General features: G+C 52.4%; 1 protein-coding gene across 4 annotated transcripts in view; it reads left to right on the forward strand.

Annotated features, from left to right (window-relative positions):
- The window catches only part of NAV1 (neuron navigator 1), a 160729-nt gene that overhangs the window by 78671 nt on the left and 57474 nt on the right, over window positions 1–24584 (forward strand). For all 4 annotated transcript variants that reach the window (XM_004685497.2, XM_012726826.1, XM_012726827.1 and 1 more), the window contains exon 5: window positions 1552–1917. In XM_004685497.2, the coding sequence (XP_004685554.2) occupies window positions 1552–1917 (366 nt within the window). The remainder of the gene's footprint in view (window positions 1–1551; window positions 1918–24584) is intronic.

Genomic DNA, 24584 nt, shown 5'->3' on the forward strand with positions numbered 1-24584 from the left:
CAGGGTGGTGTGAAGCAGGTCAGATGACCCTTTGTGGGTCAGGAGCAGTGGTCACCAAGTGTCCCACCCAGTGGGGTTCAGAACCATTCAGCCCCCTCCAGTTCTGTTAAGCAAAGTATAAAATGCTGTTCTTTCAGGTAGAGACAACTGTGGGGGATTTATTGATTGATTGATTGATTGATTTTAAAGATTTATTTATTTATGCATACAGAACTGGGGTGCAGGCCAGTAGTGCAGGGGCAGTGAGAGGATTCACCAGAGACAAAGTAGGGAGCAGAACAGGCAGATCAACAAAGTACACTGCTGAGGGAAGCAGCGTGCAGGTCAGGAGAGGTCTGCTGCGCCCTGTGGGTCACCTCCAGAGCCAGGGATCGAACTTGCACTAAAGCAGCTGTGGCTAGCTTGCAGTGCTTCGTCCTAACCCATTGTGCCACCAGGGAGGGCAACTGTATAAGAACAAGAACAGAAAACTCAAGGTTCTGCTCTCCCCAGCCCCCAAAGTGACTAAGATATGGATATGTTCACAGTGACGTTTCCTTTGCTCGTGTAACTTTATCCAGCTTTAGGTGGCCTTGGCCGCCCAGCTTTCTTGGCCACAAACCCCATCTTATTACTCAACCCTGTTTGGCTTTAGTTAGGCCAAGGCCCTGAGACCCTCACCCTTGGTTCACTTGGACTGGCACTACTGCTAGGCTGGGGGGAACATCAGTTTCTGTCTGAGCCGACTCCAGGCAGCCTCTCCAAGAAGATCCCCATTGTACTTTCTCTCTGCTCTCCTCTGCCCCCAAGGCTCAGGCCTCCCAGCACTAACCCCGGCAGGCCTCTGTGGCCTGGCCAAGGAAAGCCTGAGACCTGGGGCCCTGGACACTGGGCCTTCACCGCCTGGTCCATCTCCCCCGTGACCTCTTCTCTGTCCAGCTAAGCAGCAGAAGCTCTCCTAGACTTAACTAGGAGCCTGCCACACATCATAAGTTCTCAACACTTTTCCTGTTCCCTAAGCACCTACTCCACATTTTTCTAACTGTGATTTGGGAATCAACTAGTCCTCAGTACACTAACACATCATGAACAAAACGAATGACCAAGGCTTTCCAGGCTTGGTTTCTCCTACCCCTGTCAAGAGGTCTCTGGCCCCTTGCCATTTATTAGGCATCTTCTACCTGCCAGGCACAGTGTTAGGTCTTTATACACAAGATCTATGACCTAGCTATTATGTTATTGTCCCTCATTTTACAGATGAGGGAAGGAGACTTAGCGAGGTTGATTACTTCCTTCTGACTCACTTTGGAATAAATGGAAGATTTTAAAGGGCTCAAACCCAGGCCATATCACAAAATCTAAGCTTTCAATACTTGATCGCTTCCATAACACTTAAAATCACTTTCCTGGGGCGTACTGAAATAACATACAATGGCGAACACACTCAGGAGAGGCTCCCGTGTAGGCGGAGCTGCACAGGGGAGACCATGCGGGAGGCCGGCACTAGGGGTGCAGTGTGAGCGGACAGCAGCTATATCGGGGAGTAATCGGTGCCCTCTGCTCCCCACCCAGCTCCCTGGAGATGACCTGCTATGACAGCGACGACGCCAACCCGCGCAGCGTCTCCAGCCTCTCCAACCGCTCCTCCCCGCTCTCCTGGCGCTACGGCCAGTCCAGCCCGCGGCTGCAGGCGGGGGACGCACCCTCGGTGGGGGGCAGCTGCCGCTCCGAGGGGCCGCCCGCATGGTACATGCATGGGGAGCGTGCGCACTACTCCCACACCATGCCCATGCGCAGCCCCAGCAAGCTCAGTCACATCTCCCGTCTGGAGCTGGTCGAGTCCCTGGACTCGGACGAGGTGGACCTCAAGTCCGGCTACATGAGCGACAGTGACCTCATGGGCAAGACCATGACCGAGGACGACGACATCACTACAGGGTAAGGGCTGCTCCCTGGAACAGCTGGGTAATGAGGGTAGCGGACAGCGGAATTCCTAAATGTGCTGTGCGGCTCACAACAGGGGCGTGTGTTTGCTTAGCCGAAGGTTAGCGTAGACCCTGACATGGAATTGTCCAGGCTTTGGCGTGGTGGGCGGGGCCAACACCCGAAGAGCTGATTGGTCGGTGGTGGTGCCTCCCTCTCACTGGCCCCCGTGGCTGCCTGTCCGGCATGCCCCGCCTCTCTCCCAAGGTTGGCAGTGGGGGTACTGGGTCTTTAGTCCCAGCTCTTAAGCTAACTCTCTGCAGCCCTTGGGCAACTAATCTGCTTCCCCATTTGTAAAAGGGGGCGACACTGTTTCTCGCTCAGTTGACAGGGCAACTTGACAGTCTGGCAACTGAGGGGAAAGGATAGGAAAATGTAGTGCGAAGGGCTTAAGTGCTTGGCCAACTGCACCAGGCCCAGGGCCAACGAGTTGCAATGGTTCTGGAAGCTTCTTTGGGACCTCTCTCAGCTAACTTTTTCTTCGTGGTTTGCTGGGAGCCCCCAAGAGGGGATAGTATCCCTGCCCCACCCCCTTCTCAAAGACCACCTTTCCCCACTGAAACTCAAACTTCAAGAGAATTGAAAACACCACATTCTCAGAAAGGACCACAAGCCCAGTTCCAGGCCATCCGCTGTTCTCCACCCCTGGGGATACGCTTGGAGGGATCTGGTCAGAGCCTGTCCAGCTGCTCTGGAGCAAAACATCTGACGCATAAATGGGGTTGTTTACTGCCTGTTAAACCCCAAGGGCCCGCCCGACCTCACACTCAGATCCGCCAGCCTGGAGCGCCAGCCTGGAGCGGAGGGCTGCAGAGAATCATCCAGCTTCTCCTGTGCTCAGGGGGCTTCGCTGGGCAAGCAGAGACGGCATCTGACGAGCTGCCCCGCACCGCCTCTTCTCTCAGGCATGCCGGGTGTCTGCCAGCTTCCCTTCCTGCCCGCCCACCCCCTCCAGTGACCTACCACCGCAGTGGGGCAGAGGGCTCCAGAATGTCCTCGTGTCTTCGCAGACACAGGCCTCAGCCCCCAGGGAGCTCCCAGACAAGTGAGGAAAGAGCCACCCCACCACCCTGACAGTGGTGGTGACAGAAAGTTCCCTACATGTTGGGACGCACAGAACTCCTGCCTTTGTGGGGTCACTCAGGCCGCTGACAAGTCAGTCCCCCTCTCCAGGTTCGCTTTATCTCTCTGCTTGCTCAGTGGCAGTAGAAACCTAATCCAGGGTGATTATGAGGATGTATGGGTTACCAGGCTCAGTATGAAAGCTCAATAAATGCTAGCTGTTGCAATAATTACATGTTATTTATATATTATTACATATTAGTAAATATACTATATTCTATATAGTATAATACAGTGTATATATAGTATAGTATAATAAATATACTATATGAATACTATATTCATATATATTGATAAATATATACTAAATGGCTAGTATATAATAGAATGGCTGTCATTCTAGGCTATTATTATTGAAATACGGTTCTGAAGGAGGTTAAAGGACCTAACTTTGTGCGGTCCCAGACTTGGCCTCGGACTGTACTATGTCCAAAAAGGCTCAGAAATCAGCAGCACAGACAGTGGGCCCCATCTTGAGGCGAAGGTGATGCAGGCGTCAAGAGTATGGAAGGGGGGAAGGGCCAGGGAAGGTGCCCCGTTCCCACCCGCTACCACCTTTTCTGTCTCCTCTGCCCACGGGACAACGTGCGTGCTCCTGAGTCAGTGATGAGAAAGCGGGGTTTGCTGAGCATGCGTGATGAGACCTGTCCTTGCCGCACAGCCGCAGACCCTGCCCAGGGAAGCCTGGTGTCCACGGGGGCTGCAGAGACGAGTGTTTGCCTGTCTGCATCCAGAGTGGATGTTCCAGACTGTAAGCTGCACTTACATCATTTCACATGCATGTTTTGCGGTTGGTCTGCAATTAGCAGTAACTCCCAACACTTTGGTTTCAAGGTTTCCCCACTGCGGACTTCCCTGCCAGGGCTGTACACACCGCCCCCACACACACCCCCCTTCTGCTCAGCAAGGCAGAGTTGAGGGGAGTCCATTCATGACCTCCTGCCATCTTAATGTAAACAGTCACTCCTCAATTATGTGTTTTCCTGGGTAAATGTGCTTTTTTCATTAAAAAGAAGACATCCAGGGTTCCAGCAGATGCCCACCTGAGCCTCTTCGCTCAGACTCTTCCTGGTACTTCCATTCCCACTGTGGTTTCCATCCTGGTTTCCTAATTTAGAAAATGCCCGATTCTAAAGAAAATTGTTTCTCCTGCTCCTAACATGGACAGGGTTGTTCCTGTGTGGAGAGAGCCTGCAAGAAGTCCCTTCTCCTCCACATGGCGATACCCTGGAGCTCCCAGCACCGGGCCAGCGGGAGGGGGGAACCTGACCTCCCAGGCCCCACCTCCCCACTGTGGGAAGTGGTCAGTCACAGCTGTCTGAGGGAGCTGTGCACCACGGCAGTGGTCCTGCAGTCTCGTGAGTGCTCTCCGTTACCTGCCTGGGCTTCATCCACTTGGTTTCCTCCCAAGTCAGCTCTTCCCTCCTCCATGCAAACACCAGGCTCTCTCTTGCTTCACAGGCATGGTAACAGAGAGATTATTCTTAGAAACAAATTCTAAGAAAGTTTCTAAATATTCACCTGAAATCTGCTTCACACAACTGCTGCCTTTTGATTCAAAATGTTGTCACCTGGGAAGAACAGAATGAGTGTAAATAAACCTGCATGCAGATATTTTCCATGCTCTTAATGGTTGTGTAGGTATTCTCTTCTCTGCAAGGCCCAGCTTATTTCAGTAACTTTTTTTTTTAAAGATGTATTATTTATGCATACAGAATTAGGGTACAAGCCAGAGGTACAGGGGCAGTAAGAGGCTTCACCAGCGACAGAGTGGGGAGTAGAACAGGCAGATCGATGAAGTCCACTGCTGAGGGGAGCAGCAGGTGAGACAGCAGGGGTCTGCCGCGCCATGTGGGTCACCTCCCTGCCTGGGGATCGAACTGCTGAAGCAGCTGAGGCTCGCTTTGTAGTGCTGCCCTTCAACACTTTGCAGCACCAGGGAGGGCCCTTCAGTACCTTTATAAATGACCCAGTTTTCCAGACCCCAGCTCTCCGGGTCATCCTCCTCTGGAGTTATCAGTGATCCTCTTACAAGTTGACACCTTGACTGATCACCTCCTGACTCTGGTACTGTCAGGGCAGTAGCCGACGCATGACACGCTCACAGCTGCCAGGTGGCTGCTGACCATCCTGGATGACAGCTCAGGACATTTTTACCTCTTGAAAAGAGAAAAGGAATTTGTTTGTCTAAAAATAGGAAGGCCTGGAATTTAATCTAAGCAGATAAGTCCATGGCCATCTGTCCTTCTCTCCCTGGCACCCAGGGCTGGGGCAGGAGAGGAGTGCAGCGGGATACAGGCTCTGTGTCTAGCAGCCACATGTGTGTGCCCTGAGGTAGAAGGTCAGGGGCCCTCTGTCCCCTCCCTAGATTTGCCTGTCAATGCTGCCATTTCTTTGGGTGGTCCTCTGAGCCTTGGAGGCCGTAGGCAGGAGTCTCAGGCTGAGCCTGCAGCAGTACCGACACATTGCACACCTCCAGGGGGCGCCACTCACATCACATAAAATAGTGTCCAGTGACCTATGCCAAGGGTCACAGAACCTTGAACAGAATCAGCAGGCCCCATCTTGAAAGAGCAGCTCTGGGGGTGTCTGTTGGGGACAGCGGGATTTCTCAGTGACTGGCTGCCCGCCCGTCTCTCCTCAGGTGCTTACCTGCTCCTAGGGTGGCTCCATGTCTGTCTTCCTGTTCCCTTCTCGCCTCCCCGCCTCCCTTCTCCAGCCTGTCCTCTTGAACTGTGCTTGGGGGCTCAGGAACAGATGGGATTCGTTTCCTCCTTGGCTCTGAAGTGTCCTGACTTTGAAAAATGTCAAATAAAATAAACTGTAGGCCCTGCCTTCTCCCAGGCTGGCTCTTTGCTCCCAGAGGCAGTGAGTCCAAGCCTTAAAGGGACCTCCCAGCCTCGCTAAGCAGACCTCACTCCTGTAGCCCCCCCTGAGAAGGGGCCCCGTTTGCTGCGCTCCAGTTTGACTAACGTCTAACTGGCAGACCCCTGCCACGTCTAGTGACAAGCACTCGCTTGCTGTGGGCACTGACGAGGCAGGGTTTGTGCAAAGAAGAAAACCCATTTGGATTTGAATGGGCAGGAAGGGGGTCAACTGCCTCTTTCTCCTTTTTCCTGGCAGTCCCTTAGGCATCTCACCTAGTGGGCTGCTGGGCCAGGCCTCGCTTTTGCCCATGAAACACCAGCTTTGGGGCAGAGGGGCCTTGGAGGCGATCCTAGCAAAGACCCAGCATTCAGGATCCAGAAGAAAAGTCCATTTCTGCCTTTGAAGGGCTTCAGATCTAGAAGGGAGACAGGTGGGTCCATAGCAAAGAAGCAATTGTACTTGAAGTTGACATGGTCATCGCCCCTTGGGAGATAGCATCAAACAGTTACCACCTTGGCATGTGGACTTCATGAGCTGCCATGGCCGGTACTTCCTTGTGATATCAGGAGAGCGGTACTGGACTAATCTAGGGTTGGGGGCCCACCTCAGCCTACTGCTAACTTGCTAGTTAGCCCTGAACATGTCACTAACCCCTTTGACTCCTAGTTTGTTCATTGTAAAGTGGTGGCCTTTTTTGCCTTGTAAGGATCAAATGGGAAAGAACACATAAGAATGCTTGGAAAGGCATAAAGCATTGCTGGTTTGAAATATATTATTCTGATCGATCTCAGCCTTCTGTTCTGTCCATTTAACTGATGGCCTCTGTCTTAATTAGGGGCTGCTGTAGTATCAAAATAAGGTTTCTTGGCCCTCCCTGGTGGCGCAGCGGGTTAAAGCACTGCACAAAGAAGCTTAAGCCACTTCCTCATGAGTTCGATTCCCGCCTGCCCCCGGAGGAGACCACATGGCACGGCAGACCTCTCCTGACCCGCCCGCTGCTCCCCTCAGCAGTGTACTTCGTCCATCTGCCTGTTCTGCACCCCACTCTGTCTCTGGTGAATCCTCTCACCCTCCGCATCTCTAGCCTGTACCCCAGTTCTGTATGAATAAATAAATAAATCTTTAAAAAAAAAGGTTTCTTAAAATTGGCGAGTGAGTTCATTGAATGTAGGCTTTGACTTATGTTGCCTGGGGTGATCTTGTTTTGTCATTTTTTTTTGAAAGATTTATTTATTTATACATATAGACCTGGGGTACAGGCCAGAGGTGCAGGGAGTTGAGAGGATTCACCAGAACAGAGTGGGGAGCAGAACAGGCAGATTGACGAAGTACATTGCTGAGGGGAGCAGCAGGCGGGTCAGGAGAGGTCTGGGGATTGAACTTGTGCTGCAGTGGCTATGATAGCTTCACACTGCTGTGCTTTAACCCGTTGCACCAGCAGGGAGGGCACAATCTTCTTTTGCTTTTTAATGCCTTCTTGATATTCTTTTAGTCCTGTGGTGTGCAGGTAAACAGACCTTTGAGCCTATCAGAGGTATTCAACAGATTGGTACATTCACTGAATGGTGTAGACTGAAGTCTCAACCAGACAACCTGAGTTTGAACTTGGCTGGTCTTACCAGCTATGTGAGTTTGGGTGAGTTCTTCATCTCCGCTAGTTCATCCTACTCGTCTGCAAAACTGGGAAGTAATGGTGCCTCTGCTGTAAGATGTGTGAGCATTCACTTAGTCAACGCTTACTTTATAATGTGTTAGACAAATGCTCATAGTGATTAGTTGGCTATTTGAGGGCAGATGTAGAAGGTGATGGACAGAAGTTGTCACACGCACATTCTCAATGCTAATACAGTGTTTGCAAAAGTGAGTATTAACCTTCATGCTTGAAACGATGCTTCTGATCCTCTTTGGGCAAGTGACAGACTAAGTGCTCTGCCAAGCAAAACGCGAATGCCCTGGCCTAGTTACATGTGCTCGTGCCCAGCTCCCGGGTGGCAAACTGAACCCATCTGTGGCTGGTGATCCGGGCCATGGGCGCAGCGTGTGCTTGTGAGCTAAGCTGATCCACAGGGTCACACGAGTGTCCAGGAGCCACCTGACCTGGCTAACAGGACTCTCGCCCCACTTCCCTGCTTGCTGTATCTGAAGAGTACCTTGGGCTGGGGTCCCGAGAGGCAGACCTCAAGACAAGCACGTGAGTGCAGTGATTTATTTGGGAAGTGATTCCAGAAAGCACTGGTGGGTTGAGGGGGAATGAGTCGGAGAAGAGGAAGGAAGCCGGCACAGATTCTGTCTGTGTGCCATGCACCACTGTGGGCACATGTGAGACCACATGCAACACTCTCCCAACTGACCAGAGGGTAAGGAAGCTGTGGATCCTCATCTTTCAACTCCCACTCATTGTTGGCAACTGCAAGGGGCATCGCATCCTTAGTTTTTCTACCCTGTGCCCCACAGGCTGAGAGGAATCCCTTAGCTTGAGAGGCACAGTCTTGCTCTGTTGCTCTGCGGGAAAAGTGACTGCAGAGGGCACAGAGGTGGGTCACAGAGAGCATCATTATGAAAAGGGCAGATGGGAAGAAAGAAAGGGAAATGCGAAGTCAGATATCTGGGCCCATTAGGAGGGACGCTGTGCTTCAGACAGTCCCCAGCTCTTGAAACACCCCTTAATTCTTAACACCAAATATATTGCTAGCTCTACTTGGTCCGTAGAGGGTTAAATTGGATTGAAACCCTGTTCATACCCAACAGGATTGGCTGAAGGTTGGAGTAAGCCAGGTATTCCAGAGGGGTAGCTGGCTGTATGCTGGTTGCCATGGCAACTATGCAGGCTGAGGAGTGGCCCCTCCTCTGGCGTGTCCTAGTAACCTACAATCAAGCTGCTGGGGTTTGCACTGAGTTTGATGACATACAATTTGGTTGGCAATCAGGATGGATAAGGGGGTGAGGAATCTGTTGAGATGGGCTTGGCTTTTCTTCACTAGCCCTACCCACCACTGGACTGCCAGCCTGTCCAGTTTTCTCACCTCTTCCATTGTCATCCTTCTCGTTTTTCCTCTAAATCGTATGTTCTGTGATAAAGCAGCTGGATTTATGTGGTGCCTGGAAATTCCATGCAATGAGCACGAGTTTGGAAATCTGACAGGCTGGTCCAGATCTGAGGTCTGAGGCGCTGGGAAAGCTGTGTGCCCATCCTGGTGGGAATAGCAACCTGGGAACAAGACTTGTTAGCATGTGCGTGAGCACGTGCATCCGTGCCCTAGACATGCAGTAGGTGCTCAGTAAATGTCCCCTCCCTCCCTTTTCTGGGACAGCCCCCAGAAAACCAAAAAGGTTCTATCTGGGTGGTGATGCCCAGCTGCCTGTGCATCTTTGAGAAGCCCCCCAACCCATTACACCCCCCCCCCGCCAACTTCCCTAATTCATCCCACTGCAATAGGATACTCTCCGATTCTGGACTGTCTAGTTTATACTGTAGTGACCTGTGTTTGTATGACTCTAACTGTTCTATAGCACCCCGTGGTTTGTAGGGCATTGCTATGGCATTATCCTATTTAATCTTAACAATATTCTGAATTAGGTATTCTTCATCCCACTTTACAAGTGAGGCAATGGGGATCCAGCTTAACTGGGAAGTGACAGCACCACAGCAGAGCCCAGAAATCTGATCCCTACTTCTTGTGCCCCCCCATTTGCTGTGTGCACCATGACAGTTTTTTCATCTGTGTGTAGCTGTGGCCCCTAAGCCTGGGAGCATGTTGGGGAGCGGGGTCACATGCCTTCTGTATGGGTAGGAGTTTTCCCAGCACAGAGACCCTGTCTTCAATCTGTTTCCTCTTGATACCCCCTGCGTAGGTTCCCAGACGATGCTGTTGATGGCCAGTGAATTGTCGTGCGAGCCCCTCCTGGAATGCCCCTAAGTGACCTCTCTCTCATCCAGAATAGGGTCTTGATCAGAGAGCCACAAAGTGGCCACAGCCGGAAGCCGGGGGCAGACTTGCAGAAGAGCATGCCGGCCTCTGTGAATACCGGTCCTTGTTGACTCTGGCTCAAAGGTTGAGCTGTCCCAGAATGCTCACAAGTGCCCAGCTCTGGCCTCTGGGCTATCAGATGTCTCTGGCCAGGCAGCAAAAGACCATTCACTTCAGTTGAAGGAAGGCCAGCAGGCCTTTTCCCCATTGGGCTGTGCATGGGGTACCCTGCAGAGGTTTCGGGACTGAGTTGTGCCCCTCTATGATGGGGAGGTGATGGCTACATGTGTGTGGGGGTTTGAAACATGCAGAAAGGAGGAGTCAGGTCCAGAGAGACCGAAGCACGTAGCGACGTGAGCCAGACCGCCACTCACTGAATCTCCCATGCAGGGTCTGAGGAGGCAAGGTGGGGAGGCCAACACGGGGCTCGCGCCAAGGTCAGCGCCAGCGCGCTGCGATGTGCACGCCAAGGACAGGAACGGGAGACAGACAGACCCTGTGTGAGACCCGTCCGAACACGTGTGTGGAGGTAGCTGGATACAAAGAGGCTGTGTGTGCGTTCGTGCGGCTGGCAGAGGGCGGCGGAGGCAGCCCCGCCATGTGCAGGGCCAGACAGGCACAGTCTCAGAGATGGAGAGACTCTTCCAGAGGGGGTGAGTGACCCTGCATTCAGCCCGGGGCCTGACCCAGAGCAGGGCGAGGGACTCTGTAGCCCAGCCCTCCTGCTCCTCTGGGCCAGCTTGCATGAAAAGGGGTCTGTCTCAGGCCCTGTGCCTTCTTCCTCAGGAGCATCACCCACCTAGGAGACAGGGATAAACCTCTGGCCTAGTTCCTGCCCTCTTTTCCTGGCTGTTTTCCCTCTGCAGGCTCCTTTCCCAGACCCCCTTCTCATTGGTCACCTTCCTCAATCTGTCAGCCTTCCCCTCCTCCGTATCTGCCTTCTGTCTTGGGTTTGATGACACAGAGCAATTTTAAGAGTGACACAGACTTGGCTCTGTGAACAGACTCGGGCCTCCCAGGATGCCTGACATTCTGCGCAGGACACAGAGATGATCATGGGGCTGTCACTGTGCCTTTCCCAACCACAACAAGCCTCCACCGGGGTCTCCTGGGGCTCGCACGTTGCCCCACACCCTAGCTGGGTGTACCTTTGCAGGTGACCAACCTCCCAGGCATAGCCACGGCAAGGAGCTTCTTACGTGAGGCTGCAATGAACAGAACCTGCCTTCCCAGCACGAAGCAGCCGCCCTGCAGTCTGGAAGACACGGGCTGTGCAGTCCTTTTCCCTACCAGGCCCTGTGGTTACTTCCTGTTCTTGGAAGGCAGGTTGGCAAAGCTAGTGGAACATCCTGGAGTTCGGCTGACTTGGATTTGATTCTCAGTCTGCCAGTCACCACCTGCACGACCGTGGATTAGTTATTTCGACTGTGGATTAGTTATTTAGCTTCTTTGTGTTTCAGTATCATTTTCTGAAAGGAAAGTTGATACTATGGCCTATCTGGTGCTACCTATTAATACAGTCAATATTCACTTACTATCCCAGACACTTGAGGATGCCACAGGGGGGGAAATAGACACTGTTCTTAAAGTCATAACCAGACGAGCAGAGGACTCACCGTGTCGTACACGCAGGGTGCTGTGTATGCAGAGGGACGTGAGTGACGGGGTGGGGGCGATTGGAAATAGGGAGGTCAGGGAAGACTTCTCTGGTAAACCACACACAAAAGAGACTGTGCAAAGGCCCTGAGCAGAAAAGAGCATGTGTTCAAGTTGCTGCAAAGGTCTCAGTGTGCCTGAAGCAGAGTAAACAAGTGCGAGCGTGGTCAGAAATGAGATCAGGATGAGATGAGGATGCAGTCAGGGGCCAGGTAGCGCGGTGCTGTACTGCACAGTCCCAGCTTTGCCTTAAAGTGAGAGGAGAAGCCAGAGGAGTGATGAAATGCAACACAGTTTGCAGAGTATCTGCCTGGCTGCTGTGAGGAGAAACCAGAGAGAACTGGAAACACAGAAAGGAAACCTCTATAATAATCTAGGCAAGAGATGGGGGGGCGGGGCTGGGATGCGGGAGGTCCCGTGGACCTGGCGAGAAGCATTCTGGGGACAAAGGGAGATGATCTACTTGCAGTGACTTCTCAGAGATTTAATTTCTATTTCTCTCTAAAGATTGGCGATCTAACTGAGTCATAAAGAACCCTGGGGCAGTGGTTGTCCCAGGACAGCTGCTGCCTCTCTCCCACAGTGCCTGGGTCTCTCTGCCACCGCTCTGGGGTCTCTTTCCCATGCTCTCAGAACCACCCAGAAACAGGCTTGATGGTGGAAGGAGGATATTCAGTCAGGACCATTAAGGCTGTAGTAGCGGCTGTGTGCGCTCACTTGGGCAAGGGAGAGCCTGCCTCTCCCAGCTGTGGGGTAGTGAGGAAGGCTGGTCTCCTCAGAGGTTGTGTAAATATTTGTAGAGTAATAACACAGCTGGGAGCAGGACCCTCTCCAGCTGGTTCCCCTGTATCCCCAGAGACTTCTCAACTGGGATTAGGGCTGGGCTCCAGTGCTCTTCCTGGCTCCTGTGCTCTTGAGCCAATCTCTTCTGCAGGCCCTCAAAACACTTCTGTCCCTGCTCTGCCCCCAGGGAGGGAGCTGGTGAAGAGCAGCAGCAACCATGCGCAGAAAGCATACCGCCCAGGGAACCGGGAAGCCTGGGTTCTGCAGTGGACCTTGAGCAAGTCACTTATATTTCTTCTAAGAAAGCAAGGGAGTTGAACCAGATACTCTCCAAAGATTTTCTGGGCTCTGACAAGCTAAATTCTCAGCCCACATGATGAGGTGGGTTCCGGGGTACTTACTGGGAAGGACCTAGGGTTGGTGAAGAAAGGCAACAGCCTTGCCAGGTCCCCAGAGGAAAGAGGCTGTCCAGGGTCAGCACAAGGAGAAGCCCCCTGGAGATGTATGTAATAGAAAATATCCCTGGGCCTGGCCTAATTGTCATCGTGGCTTCCATACCTGTGGCCAGACTCCCTGAGGCCACTCTTAACCTTGCTGGGCCTTCAAGTTCCTTTTTTTTTTTTTAAATTTAAAGATGTATTTGTCTATGCATACAGAACTAGGGTACATGCCAGAGGTGCAAGGGGTGAGAGGATTCACCAGAGACAGAACGGGGAGCAGAACAGGCATATTGACAAAGTACATTGCTGAGGGGAGCAGCAGGGAGACAGGAGAGGTCTGCTGGCCAGGTCCCCTGGCCGGGGATCCAACTGGTGCTGAAGTGGCTGTGACTATCTTCAGAGTACTGTGTTTTAACCCATTGCACCACCAGGGAGGGCCCATGGGCCTTCACGTTCTAAGTCAAGTGCCATACACCCGCCTGACCTTAGATCACTAGGATGTCTGAAAAGAAAATTGTAGCTGTGAAGTACTCCCCAGGGAGTGGGGTGACTTCTAGAGATCTTTCAATAAGGTCACAACAGGTGGTTCCCCAGGACTCAGCAGGTGGGTCGTTGTGGGGCTTGGGTACGCTTTGTAAAGTTGGGCTTAGTGACGTGGCCAGGTTATCACAGGAAGAGCACAGGACGGCTCTTAGCCAGAGCACAAGGCTGCTTCCCACGGTCCTCTTCAAGTGCTTTCTCCCCTTCCCTGACCCTCCATCTTGGTGTAATTCTTTCTTTTTTTTAACATCCTTCCTACGAGCAAATGCTGACAGCTCAGCCTGGCAGATTGGAGAGGGGCCTCCAGGTCCCAAGGCGGCTCTCTGACCGGCCAAGCCTCATACAGGATAGAAACTTTCCCGGGTAAGGAACTAGATAGTCTCAGAATTGATGGGCAAGGGGGAAGTGAGAGGCAGTCACGGGACAGAGAAGTGGATGCCCACCTTGGGATTCTAGTCTTGTCAAGGGTCTCACTCTAGGACTTACCAGGAAATCAGGTGTATGGTTAGGCCCCAGGCCTGACACCCAAACCCAGAAACCCCCAGGCAGGTGACGCTGGGACTGTGACCACATGGAACTCCCTGGCGAGTCTTTTCCTTTTTTCTTGTCTCACTCTAACCAGCACGATCAGCCCTGTGCTTATTGTCGGGGAGACACCAGGGCCTCCCATGAACTATCTTTGGGTGTCTCTGCTAGAAATAGCACATTGGTCTAGATGACCTCAGGCCCAAGACATGGTGACTCCAAAGACCCTTTGCTTGGGGGAGAGGGGAGAGAGAGGGAGCCACCCCATCTCAGGAATTTAACTGAGCAACCTAATGGCTATTAGTCTGGGCTGTGCCCTCTGCTTTGGACATGCCCTGGCTGTACTGTGCCTCAGTTTCCCCCATGTGTGCCCTGGCACAGGAGACAAGTGAGATCAGGGTTCCCAAGGGCCCTTTGAAGAGCAGTGCCAGAGGCTCACAGGGGAGGCCTCTCTGAGATAGATGCGCCTTTTTCTTCTCTCTTTTTGGCTGGGTCTTCTTTCTGGAAAAGTGCCTGGCTCCCAGCTCCCTTTCAGCAGGAGTCATCCCCCCCACCCCCGTGTGTACCTCAGCTGTTCCCCACTTCCTCTGCCCAGGCCATAGCCATGCAGCCTGGTACCTGGAAAGAAGAGCCCCTCGCGTGGCCCCCTCCTCAGTATCACTAGGCAACTGGGCCGCCACCTCTTCTTCCACCACACCCAGCGACAGGCTAAGTCAGGGCCCCTCTGTAGGCTGAGCTGGGCCTGCTGACAGGGGAGCCTGTTTTCCCATCCTCACAAAAGTCCCCCGATAGCACTCTCTTCAGTGCTGTGTCCAATTACCCAAAGTGCCTTGACCTGTTGGCTGAAAATAGCAGGTGCTAATTTGTATGCTATTTATTTAAGTAGCAAATCGTCCAGGACCCTGCCCCTTCCCTGTTAAAGCCCACTCTGGGGTCTTCTGAGCAGGAAGGCTGGTCTCAAGCAGAGACGGCTGGACCACAATGCAGGGTAGAAAGAGAAACATACAGAGGAGACCTTGATTCTGCTGGCTTCTGGCAGATTCTGGGTTCAAGAATCAGTTCCACAAAGGAGGGGGGTTTAGAGATGCCCTAGCCCAGAATCCTTTGTGAGGGGGCACTCAGAAAGCTGGGGGCCCTTCTCTGGGCCGAGCTGCTACCACTTGCTCCCTTTATGGCCTATTACCCCAGTGGGGTAGGGAGGGACAGTGAAAGGCAGGGGAGGGGTGGGCCCAAAGGGGGACTTCAGGCTGTCAGGTGTGAGGAGGAGGGATAGGGTGACACAGGCCAGGCAACTCCCTGTGCCTTACCCCTCTCAGGCCTCATCTCCCTCCCTCCAGGCTCTGCCCAGAAAGCCACAAAGGAGGAACCCTTATGGAAAACTCACAGGCACAGCTCCATCTAGAGAAAAACATCCCCTGCTGGTGACATTCCTCTGGCTGAGACAGTCATTCTCCGCCAGATTCCATGCTGGCTGAGCTGAAGAGATTCCCTTATGGTGCATGTCACTATAAGCTGTTCCCCAGATGACCTGGGCCAGCCCCAGCACAGCTGCACAGACCCACTGTCCCTAGAGAACTAATTACGGGCCCTCACTCCATTTAGGGCAGTGGTGAGGATGGATACCTAGAGGACACGGCGGGAGAAGAGCCAGGCCAGGACAGAGCGTTGGTCTGGGGACCAAGTCCTGGACTGAGGTGGGAGAATATACTGGAGGGAACCACCTGCCTTGCTCTGACTTCCCGTCAAAGCTGAGGCCTGTGCCTTTTCTATGTTGCTATATATCCAAACCACCCTGAACAGAGTAAAGGCTAATGCTGGATTTGTCCTCCATGCTAGGGGCTAGCCTGAGGGATCAGTGTTGGGGTCACTGTTGCTCTGTAGCCCTCTTGGATCTCAAAGCAGATTTGGACAATTTGACCCTCAGAAACAAAACACCCTGCACTCCCACCCCAGACTTTTAGGGGACCCAGAGACAGTTTTCTCAGTGAGGTTTCCTAAACCAAGGACACTGAATCTCTCCTTTAGAGCTGTGTGCAGGACCAGCAGCCTGGACCACCAGAGCACTTGACTTAATGGACACAAAGATGGACGAGTGATCCCTAGAATCCAGAGTACCATGTAGATCTCCTGAAAGGCTGGAGAGGAGGAGAGGTTGAAGTGGAATGAATCTCTTCTCCCTTAACCTTTGTGGAAACTGAAGCCCAGAAAGCTGAAGGCATAAGAGGCTCTGCTGAGATCTAGAAGATGAGCAGCCAGGTCTATGCTGGTGCCTCGGGCACACCACAAGGCCCAGACACCAAGGCAGGGCTGCCCTGGGCTTCGTGGTCATCTTTGCTCGGTACTGGGGGGCTTAAAATCATCATTGCTTTTGTTGCTTAGAGGAGTTGTAGATAAAATGTGTCCATTCCTAAAAGTGGTCTTCCCTGTTGGCCCAGTTCACATTAGGACTTGGGGCACAAGGGGATACCGAACCCCATGCAGGGGCAGGAGAGGACCAGAAGGGACAGGGTCCGGGAAACAGCGCCTATGTGGCCTCCTCTCTCTTGAAATAGGGACAGTTCAATTCTGGAGATGACCCCGAGGGGACTGGGCTTGAAGGGTGAGCCCTGATGCAGGGTCACACTTTTTTTCTCTCCACTAAAATCTTGTGGGGATCCATTTTTTCCTACTTGGTCAGCTCCAAATGCTTCCCAGAGGATGGCACAGAACTTTGCATGGTGTGACTTGTTCTTTCTCCCTAACGTGCCAATGTGCCCACCTTTCACCTTTCACACAGATGTGTGGGGGAGACACATGTGTCTCCCCCCACGCTGGAGAGGTGTTAGACCCCCATAGTCCAGGTTGCCAGCGCTTACGGAGGCCTTCGCATTCTACTTCTCTCCCAAACAGAACATTTCCTAAGCCAACCCCTGTTGATCTGTACCATCTTCTGACCTTCATCGCCTCCACACTCCTGCACAGACCATGTTTTAGGTGAAGTATCGATCAGACATACACATTCTAATTCAAACTCCGGGAAAAGGGTTGGGGGTGGGGGCTGTGCTGGGTGGAAGCCCTCTATGGGGGTGCTCAGCCCAGGTCTCCCCCACCCCATGCGTGCACAGTGGCTCCCTGCCTGAGAGATCTAGAAATGCCTTGCTGCTCACACCCCCTTCTGCTTGCGTAGCTTGCCCAAGGGACCGCAGCTGGCGTCCCAGGGGTTAACTCGGGAACCGCCCAGGTGGAGGTCGAGACCCCCCGGCCTGCACTGCACCTCGGGCTTCCGAGGCCACCCGAGCCGCGGAGGCTGCGGTGGCTCTTTGTCTACCTGCTCTGGGCGTTAAAGAGCCCGCTCGCAGGCTCACTCGCCGGGGCTCGGGACAGAAGTCAGAGACGGGGAAATGGGGCGCTGTCGCTTTAAGTACAGCTGGAGCTCTAAGTGCGAGCCCTGGCGGGCGGAGGAGAATGGGGAGCGAGGGCCGGCGAGGGCTGGGTTTCTGGCCCTCCGCGTGGCCGGCGGCTCATACATTTCGGGAGTCCGCCGGGAGCCGGCCGAGGACGTTCCCGGGGTACGCTGGGTGCTCGACCGGCGAATGGCCTCCTGAGCCAGGAAAGATGCTTCATCTGCCCCTGCCCAGGTCGGGAAGGACAGTGAATTGTCCCCGCAGGTAAGCGCCCCCGACCCCTCGGCCGGCCAGCCGAGCCTGGCGTGTGGCTCCCCAGACCAGCTCCAGCTCCCCAGCTCGATCAGCTGCAGCCTTGGGGCGGTGGGTGTGGGGTCTGCAAGAAGGAGGATCTTGGCGGCCCTGCTTTACTGACAGGAGGAGGAGTGCCCGAGCTGCCAGAGCTCTCTGGCTGCAACATTTGGCTGGTTGGCTTTTGGGGTTGGAGGTGGGTATGTTGAGTGGCTCAGGAGGGGAAAGGGAAGGAAAAGGGGGGGGGGCCTCCCTGGCTGGGAGGAAGCAGAGACAATAGCACAACTTGATTGAACTTGCATGGTTGCTGCTGCAGTGCAGTGGGGGTCAGGGTGGTGTAGGAAGGTGCTGGGGTTCCTCGGATCTGCAGGGTGGAAGGAGAGGGGGCTGCAGTGCCAGCCCGACTCAGTGTAGGTTCTCGCTAACTCTGGAGCCTTCCAGGCTCATCCTGGGATGAAAGGAGGTGCAGGGGGAGGGGTTGGGGTGTTGTTGAGCGTGTGACCCTACAACTGGTTGGTTCTGTTAGAGAGTAGTGATGCGTGGGGTACTACTCTGGGGAGGAATGAGAGCCCCGTGTTTGGGGGATGAGCCTTTTTGGTGGCAATAGCTGAACAGACCTGTCCTGTAAGATGGGAGCAGTATTCCAAGACCCCTGCGTAAAGCAGAGGGTGTGTGGCCACCGCCTGCCCTGGGACCCTCAGAGCTGGCTGGGGAACTGCATTTCCAAAAGACAATCATGAAATGCAAGAGGCCTGAGGACTGATGAGTTCTGTTTTTTTCTGGGAGCTTCCCACCCCAGTGGGCACACACCCTGCCTCTCACCGTCCCCTGGGTTCTGGCTGGCCAGGGGGAAGATGGAGACTAGGGAGTTGAATGGGAGGCTGGAAGCCTAGTGCTGTGGCCACTCCCACCCCAAACTTCAAAGCTTTCAACCCCAGAAGACCATGCTTGCTCCTTGTAGCATGCTCCTGCGCACCCTCCCCACCCCACCCCTGCTCCTGGTTCTTTGCTTTGCCCCAAGTGCTCTCCTGCAGCCCTATTGCCACTCTGCACATGCAGGCCTAAGGTAAAAGCAAAAGAATTGGGCGAGGCCTGGAAGAGAGAGGCACCTCCTGCTTGAGTTTCTTCTCCAAGGACAGTGGACACCAGGAACCCATTAGAGCCAGAGTGCTGCTGGCCCCCAACTTTTTGCCCAATCCCTCTGGAATGTGACTTGCATGTTGGGGTCTCTCTGCTAAGATGATCAGTGGGAGAACTACTTCATGGACAGAAAATAGATCATCCTAAGCATCTCTGGGGGTTCTTACTCCCCAGGAGCTCCTGGGCCAGTGCTGCCCAGCTCACTGGGCCTGGATGAGGTCCAGAGATGGGGCTTTGAATAAACTCTCCCACTTCTATCACTGCCCCCCACCCCTGCCCCCAGTTGGGAACCTACTTTAGATCAGCACAGGGTGTGTCCAAGGAAAATTCTAATTACCACTAGCCAAGATTTGCACTGCTTTAACTCTTGTTCCCCCCTCCCCGCCAAAGATGTGAAAACCCTTTGCTCCTTCCTGCTCTGCAGCCTTTTCTGGGCTATCCCATGTTCCTTCGAATTTGCATTCTCCCTGCCCCCTTCCACTCCACCCCACTGCACCCCAGGGACTGGGCTTTGTGTGGTGAGCTTTGTGCCCTATCCTGAGGCCACAGCTGTTGGGTACACACCTAACTCCTCACCAGAAACAGACTTCTGGGCAGGTGTGCCAGGGCGGGGACCTGTCTGCCACAGCCCAGAGAGAGGAGCAGGTCAGGTTACATGTACTATACAACCTGCTGCCTGCTGGGGTGGGGCTGGGCCGGGCCAGTGGTTTCCTTCCTCTCCAGGCCTAAGACTTTCAGGCAGACCGTCCATAGCAGGCAAGGAGAGAGGGGATGTTGTAAAGTGAAGTCAGCCCTCAATCACCAGGCCAGCGTTGGTTGAAATGTAAAATTTAACTACCCTGGCTCCAACCCACAGAGGGAGAGCTGAGCTCAGGCCTTTGCTCCGGGGACAGATCAAAACCTTCCTTGTAAATGATGTTTGATTGGGGCCAACAGGGATCAAAGAGATAGTTCCCCTGCAGACTCAGGTTCCCCTTAAGCTCCTAGTGAATGGTTTAATTGATGCTCAGATAACTCAATGACCAGCTTTTGATGAGTTGAACTGCAGTGAGCCCTTGGCCCTCCAGATGTCCCTGAAGCACATGCTGTCCTCCCCAGATGCCTGGGAGGCTTGCATCCTCGTAGAAGGACCCTCCTTAGCATCATTTCTGTACATCTTTTTTTTTCTTTTACAATTTTTAAAAAAGATTTATTTATTTATACATACAGAACTGGGGTGCAGGCCAGAGGTGCAGGGGTGCTGAGGATTCACCAGAGAAAGAGTGGGGAGCAGAACAGGCAGGTCAATGAAGTACACTGTTGAGGGGAGCAGTGGGCGGGTCAGGAGAGGTCTGCCGTGCCATGTGGGTCACCTCTGGGGCAGGGGATAGAACTTGCATTAAAGCGGCTTTGGCCAGCTTGCAGTGCTGCATCCTAACCTGTTGCACCACCAGAGAGGGCCCACTCTATACATTTTAAGTGTTGTACAGAAAACACCATCACTCTTCCACTGTCCCAGAAAACACCACCACTTTGTCTTGCACACAGGAAACCCAGAATCCAAGCATCTCTCCTCTTTAACACATCTATATGTCTTCTTAGACAGGATCTTTAGCTAGAACCTGGATCTTAGTGGGAACAGGGCCTCCTCATTCAACTCACAGAGACTGAGGGCTTCAGCTGGGCACAGACTCAGCCTCTCTGAGAAGACAGTTTCCCAGGGTCAGCAGAGCTCAGGATCTGCATCTTGGTCCAGGTGTTATGGGACCCCTACACTCAGATAAGCCATGCCTCCTGTTTTAACTTCTTTCTGTAAAGCCCCTGCCCTTGGCCAGGGAGGCAGAGAGTGTGCCGAGGAAAAAAACCTTTTAATAAGAAAGGCAGCGGCCTTTGTCCAGCCGCTGAGCCAGTCACCTGTGTCACCGTGACTACCTGTACTGAGTGCTTGTTCAGCAGAAGCCCACCCAGTCCCTACCACAGCTACATGAGGGACATTTGGTTATCATCCCAGATCACAGATGGAAAAACTGAGGCACGGGGGGTTTCAGGAAATGTACCTGAGATTGAGCACAGTAGTGGGATTTCCCCCCAAATCTAAAGTGATTCAAAACCACCTCTAACCACTGTCTCATTGCACTGATCTCAGCCCAGTGAATACTAAGTGTTGAAGATGCAGGCCGTGAGGGTATTTGAAGCCTCTGAAAGGTCCAGCTCCCCAGCTGGGGCGCTAACTGGAGCTGAAGCAGCCTCTAGGTGCTGTGCTTTAACCCGCTGCACCACCAGGAAGGGCCCTGAATCACTTTTTCACTGGTCAGCACCACCAGGAAATCCCATCAGGAAGCATTGATAATACAACTGGCTTGTTTCCTTTGGACCAAGTCACAGTGTCATCTCAAGTTAAGTTCATTGCCAGAATAGTAGGCTGCCCTGGCCAGTAAAGAAGTCGCATCTTTCTGCCCATGTGGAGGATGTGACTTTCCTGGTATGCTTCAGAAATTTTCTAGAAATACTGTATTTATGGACATTTGAATTTTAGGGCACCTCTACCCCATAAAGATTCAGACACTGGGGAAGAAATACTGGGAAGGAAAGAACATGAAAGCCCCTTCGCTCAGCCAGGAGCACTCAGAATGTGTTTCTTCACCATCTGGGTTTCCCAAGTTTCCTCACCAAGTAGGTCCCCATGGGGTGCATTGCTAGGTTGCCAGTAGAGTCGGGGCCAGTCATTCCACAGAGCAGAGGGAAGTTGTGTGTGTACCAGCACTTTGCTGGGGACTGAATGGTGTGCTTTTTTTTTTTAAGATTTATTTTATTTACTTATGTATTTAAGAACTGGGGTATCGGAGGTACAGGGGGTGAGAGGATTCACCAGAGACAGAGTGGGGAACACAACAGGCAGATGTACTGAAATACACTGCTGAGGGGAGCAGTAGGCGGGTCAGGAGAGGTCTGCTGTGCCCTGTGGGTCAGCTCCCTGGCTGGGGATCGAACTCAGACCTTGATAGCTGGCAAGTGTTGAGACTTAAGACTGGTGATGATTTACCCATTTTTGTGCTTTGAGTGGGAATATGATCCCAGGTCACAGCAGAGAGGTGGTGGGGCAGGAATCCAAACTCCACAGCCCATTCTGCTCTGCACTGGCTGATGTCTTAAGGAGCTCAATGCTCTCTGCAAGTTGAAAAAACCTAGACTCCCTTTTGAGGTTGTCTTTTTTGACAAGAAAAAATATGTTCCCAGGGAGGTTCTCTAACAGCCAGGGAAGCTGCTTTCCAACTGACCTCTTGATGTATTTTCCCCCATATTCTTTTGTTCTGTTCAGTCATAAGTTCCCAGGGGGCAAGAACTTACTCAGGTGATACACTTGGGAGATTTCATAATGGTCTTTCGATGATGACAACAAATAGTTAACAGAATCCCATTATAAGAGCTTAGATAACAGCATGATTTGTTGATTACATGTGCCAAGAATTGTGCTAATTGCTACATTACTGATTTGTCATAATGCTATTCCTTTTTTGTTTTCTATCCTGAAGCTGTTTTCCTATACTAAAGCTGTAAGTGCAAATAAACTTAAAATAACTTATTTGAAAAATAAAAAGAATGGTGCTATCACTACAAAAAGAGCAAAAGAAATGTATTGCAATCCACATGTGGTCAGATTAATTTGCAAGGGATTTGGTGTTGACTTCTGATACCAAGAATAACAGGAGCTAGAACTAGGAAGCCGTCGAGTCAGAACACTGAGGGACAGTGCAGCAAAGTTAGGCAGACTGCGTGGAAACCAGAGCGAATATCCAGGAAGAGGAAGGTTCTGTCTGAAGGTTCTTCAGGTATGAAGGAAGAGGGAAGGAGGACCGGGACCCTCGGACTCAGCTGCATCTCACAGAATACTTATGGGGCGGAGAGGTGATGTATCCACAAGCTGCAACGTGGGCTTGTTGCACTGCGTCCCCTTGGCTGTTCTGGAAGGCAGCTGTTCCTGAGGCTGTGCCAGTAGCTGTTCACATGCTGCTGTGGTTGTGTGTGTGTGTTTGTACGCCTGTGTCAGTCATGTCTGGGTCTGTAGATGCTCGCATGTACTTACCTCAGAGTGGTGTTTTTCAGGCTTGGCGTTTCTTTCCCGTGGATTAACTTAAATTCTTCTAGAAGACTATCCTAGACCACCAGGTTTTGATCCTGGTGATCTACCCACCACATGGCTTTAAAAATAGGTTTTTTAACAGCTTTAAAACAAGTAGTACTTCTGCCAGTGGGTAAACTTATGGCTCAAAGACACTCAAGAAAAATAAATACTTGGGATTTATCCCTGGGTGTCGTGGGTTTCTGGAATTTGACCCCAAGCACAATGTCTGAGACAACAGCAGTGTCCCTTGGTGCTTGTCCTAGACTCAGCCCCTGATTCTCTGATACTGAAAAGCAGTCGTTGATTGGTTGATCGGATTCCTGGAAATAGATGTCCCTTGTCTGGAAGGAGTTTCCCTGTGAAATCCCTTGTTTACATTGAGGTTATTTCCATTCTGCAAGTTTGTGCCAAATTTTTCCCTATTTCTGATGTGACAGGTTTTCAGTTCCCATAACTGGTACTATTTCTCCCTTTCATTTATCTCATATTCTAGGTAAATATCCTTGTAAGTTCCATGCCCTAGTTTCCCAGCCCTGACTGATTTCTGCTTCTGCTGTTGAGTGTTGCCCTCGGAGTATTCCCTCGTCACCCAGATCTCCCCACAGCAGACTGGGGGGTGGGGGTGGGGAAGGAGACTAATATATGTGACACATGCTTAAGAACGCTGCAGGTGCCTCTTAGTCTAGCCCTCAGATGATCTCTGATCTCAGGGAAGACTTCTGAATCATCTTTTCCTGAAATGGTGACTGTTGGAATGAGGGAAGTTCAAAAAGACCGCTGATTCTGGCGCAGAGACCGTATTTTAGCATTATTGCCTTCCAAGTACGAAGAGTAGTATGTTTATTTATTTGTCTTCTAATATCCTGTTCCATTATTAACAGGGTCCTCCTTGCCCCTCCACAACTCCAGTTTTCTCAAGTAGTTTCTAGAAATCACTTCCCCCCCCCTATTTTTCAAGGGGTTTTCTTTTCTGGAGTCCCCAGATGAAAGCAGCAGCAAAGCTGGGCTCCTGAGAATCAGCTTGCGCAGGTGTTAGGATCCGCTACTGTACTTCAGCGACCCAGGCCAGCCGGGAGCCTCAGAGCCTCCATCAAATTCCATGGGGCCTCAGGGTCCCAGGTCATAAAAGACCTGTCCAGGTCTCTGTCTGCGAAACTCACCAGGAGCCTCTTGCAAGAGGGAGGAAATCACTGCTTACTCATGCCCGACCTGATCTGAGCTTCCCACTCTCTGAGAATCTCGCTCTGGGACTTGCACAGAGCTGTTCGCTGTGAACGCAGCTTTGATCCCCAGAGAATCCAAATATTTGGGGGAAATTTTTGCTGTGGCAGGGATGCCCTGCACCTCGGGGAGCTTCCCAAGCAGGGAGACCCCTGGACTCGCTGTCCGGCTTTTGAGAAACGGTCTGCTTGGGCGAGCTTCCCTGGTACCCTGTTTCTGTCTAAGAAAGGTGAACTGGAACTTTGACTAACCCAGGACAATTCCACCAGTAAAATAATGCCACTCAAGCAAAATGATGCTGGTCACATGGTGTGAGCCAGAGGATTCAGGGTGACCAAGATTGACCCCACCCCCACCCCCATTGCACCTCTGGCCCTAACAGAGGTATGAGGAAGACTATACTGAGAAGTGAAGCTGTGATGAGGTATCCTGCTTTGTGAACCTCACCTCTGTCTAACTAACGTGGTTCTGGGCATCACTACAGCAGAGCCCTCTGCCCCGACCATTCTCCGCGCCCTCCCCACTCTGGCTGTCAGTAAGCTCTCATGGGCCTCCTACCTTCTCCGCTGATCGATAGAGGCAC

The sequence above is a fragment of the Condylura cristata genome, unplaced genomic scaffold, assembly GCF_000260355.1.
Source record: "Condylura cristata isolate star-nosed mole 26May11 unplaced genomic scaffold, ConCri1.0 scaffold00018, whole genome shotgun sequence".
Lineage (NCBI taxonomy): Eukaryota > Metazoa > Chordata > Mammalia > Eulipotyphla > Talpidae > Condylura > Condylura cristata.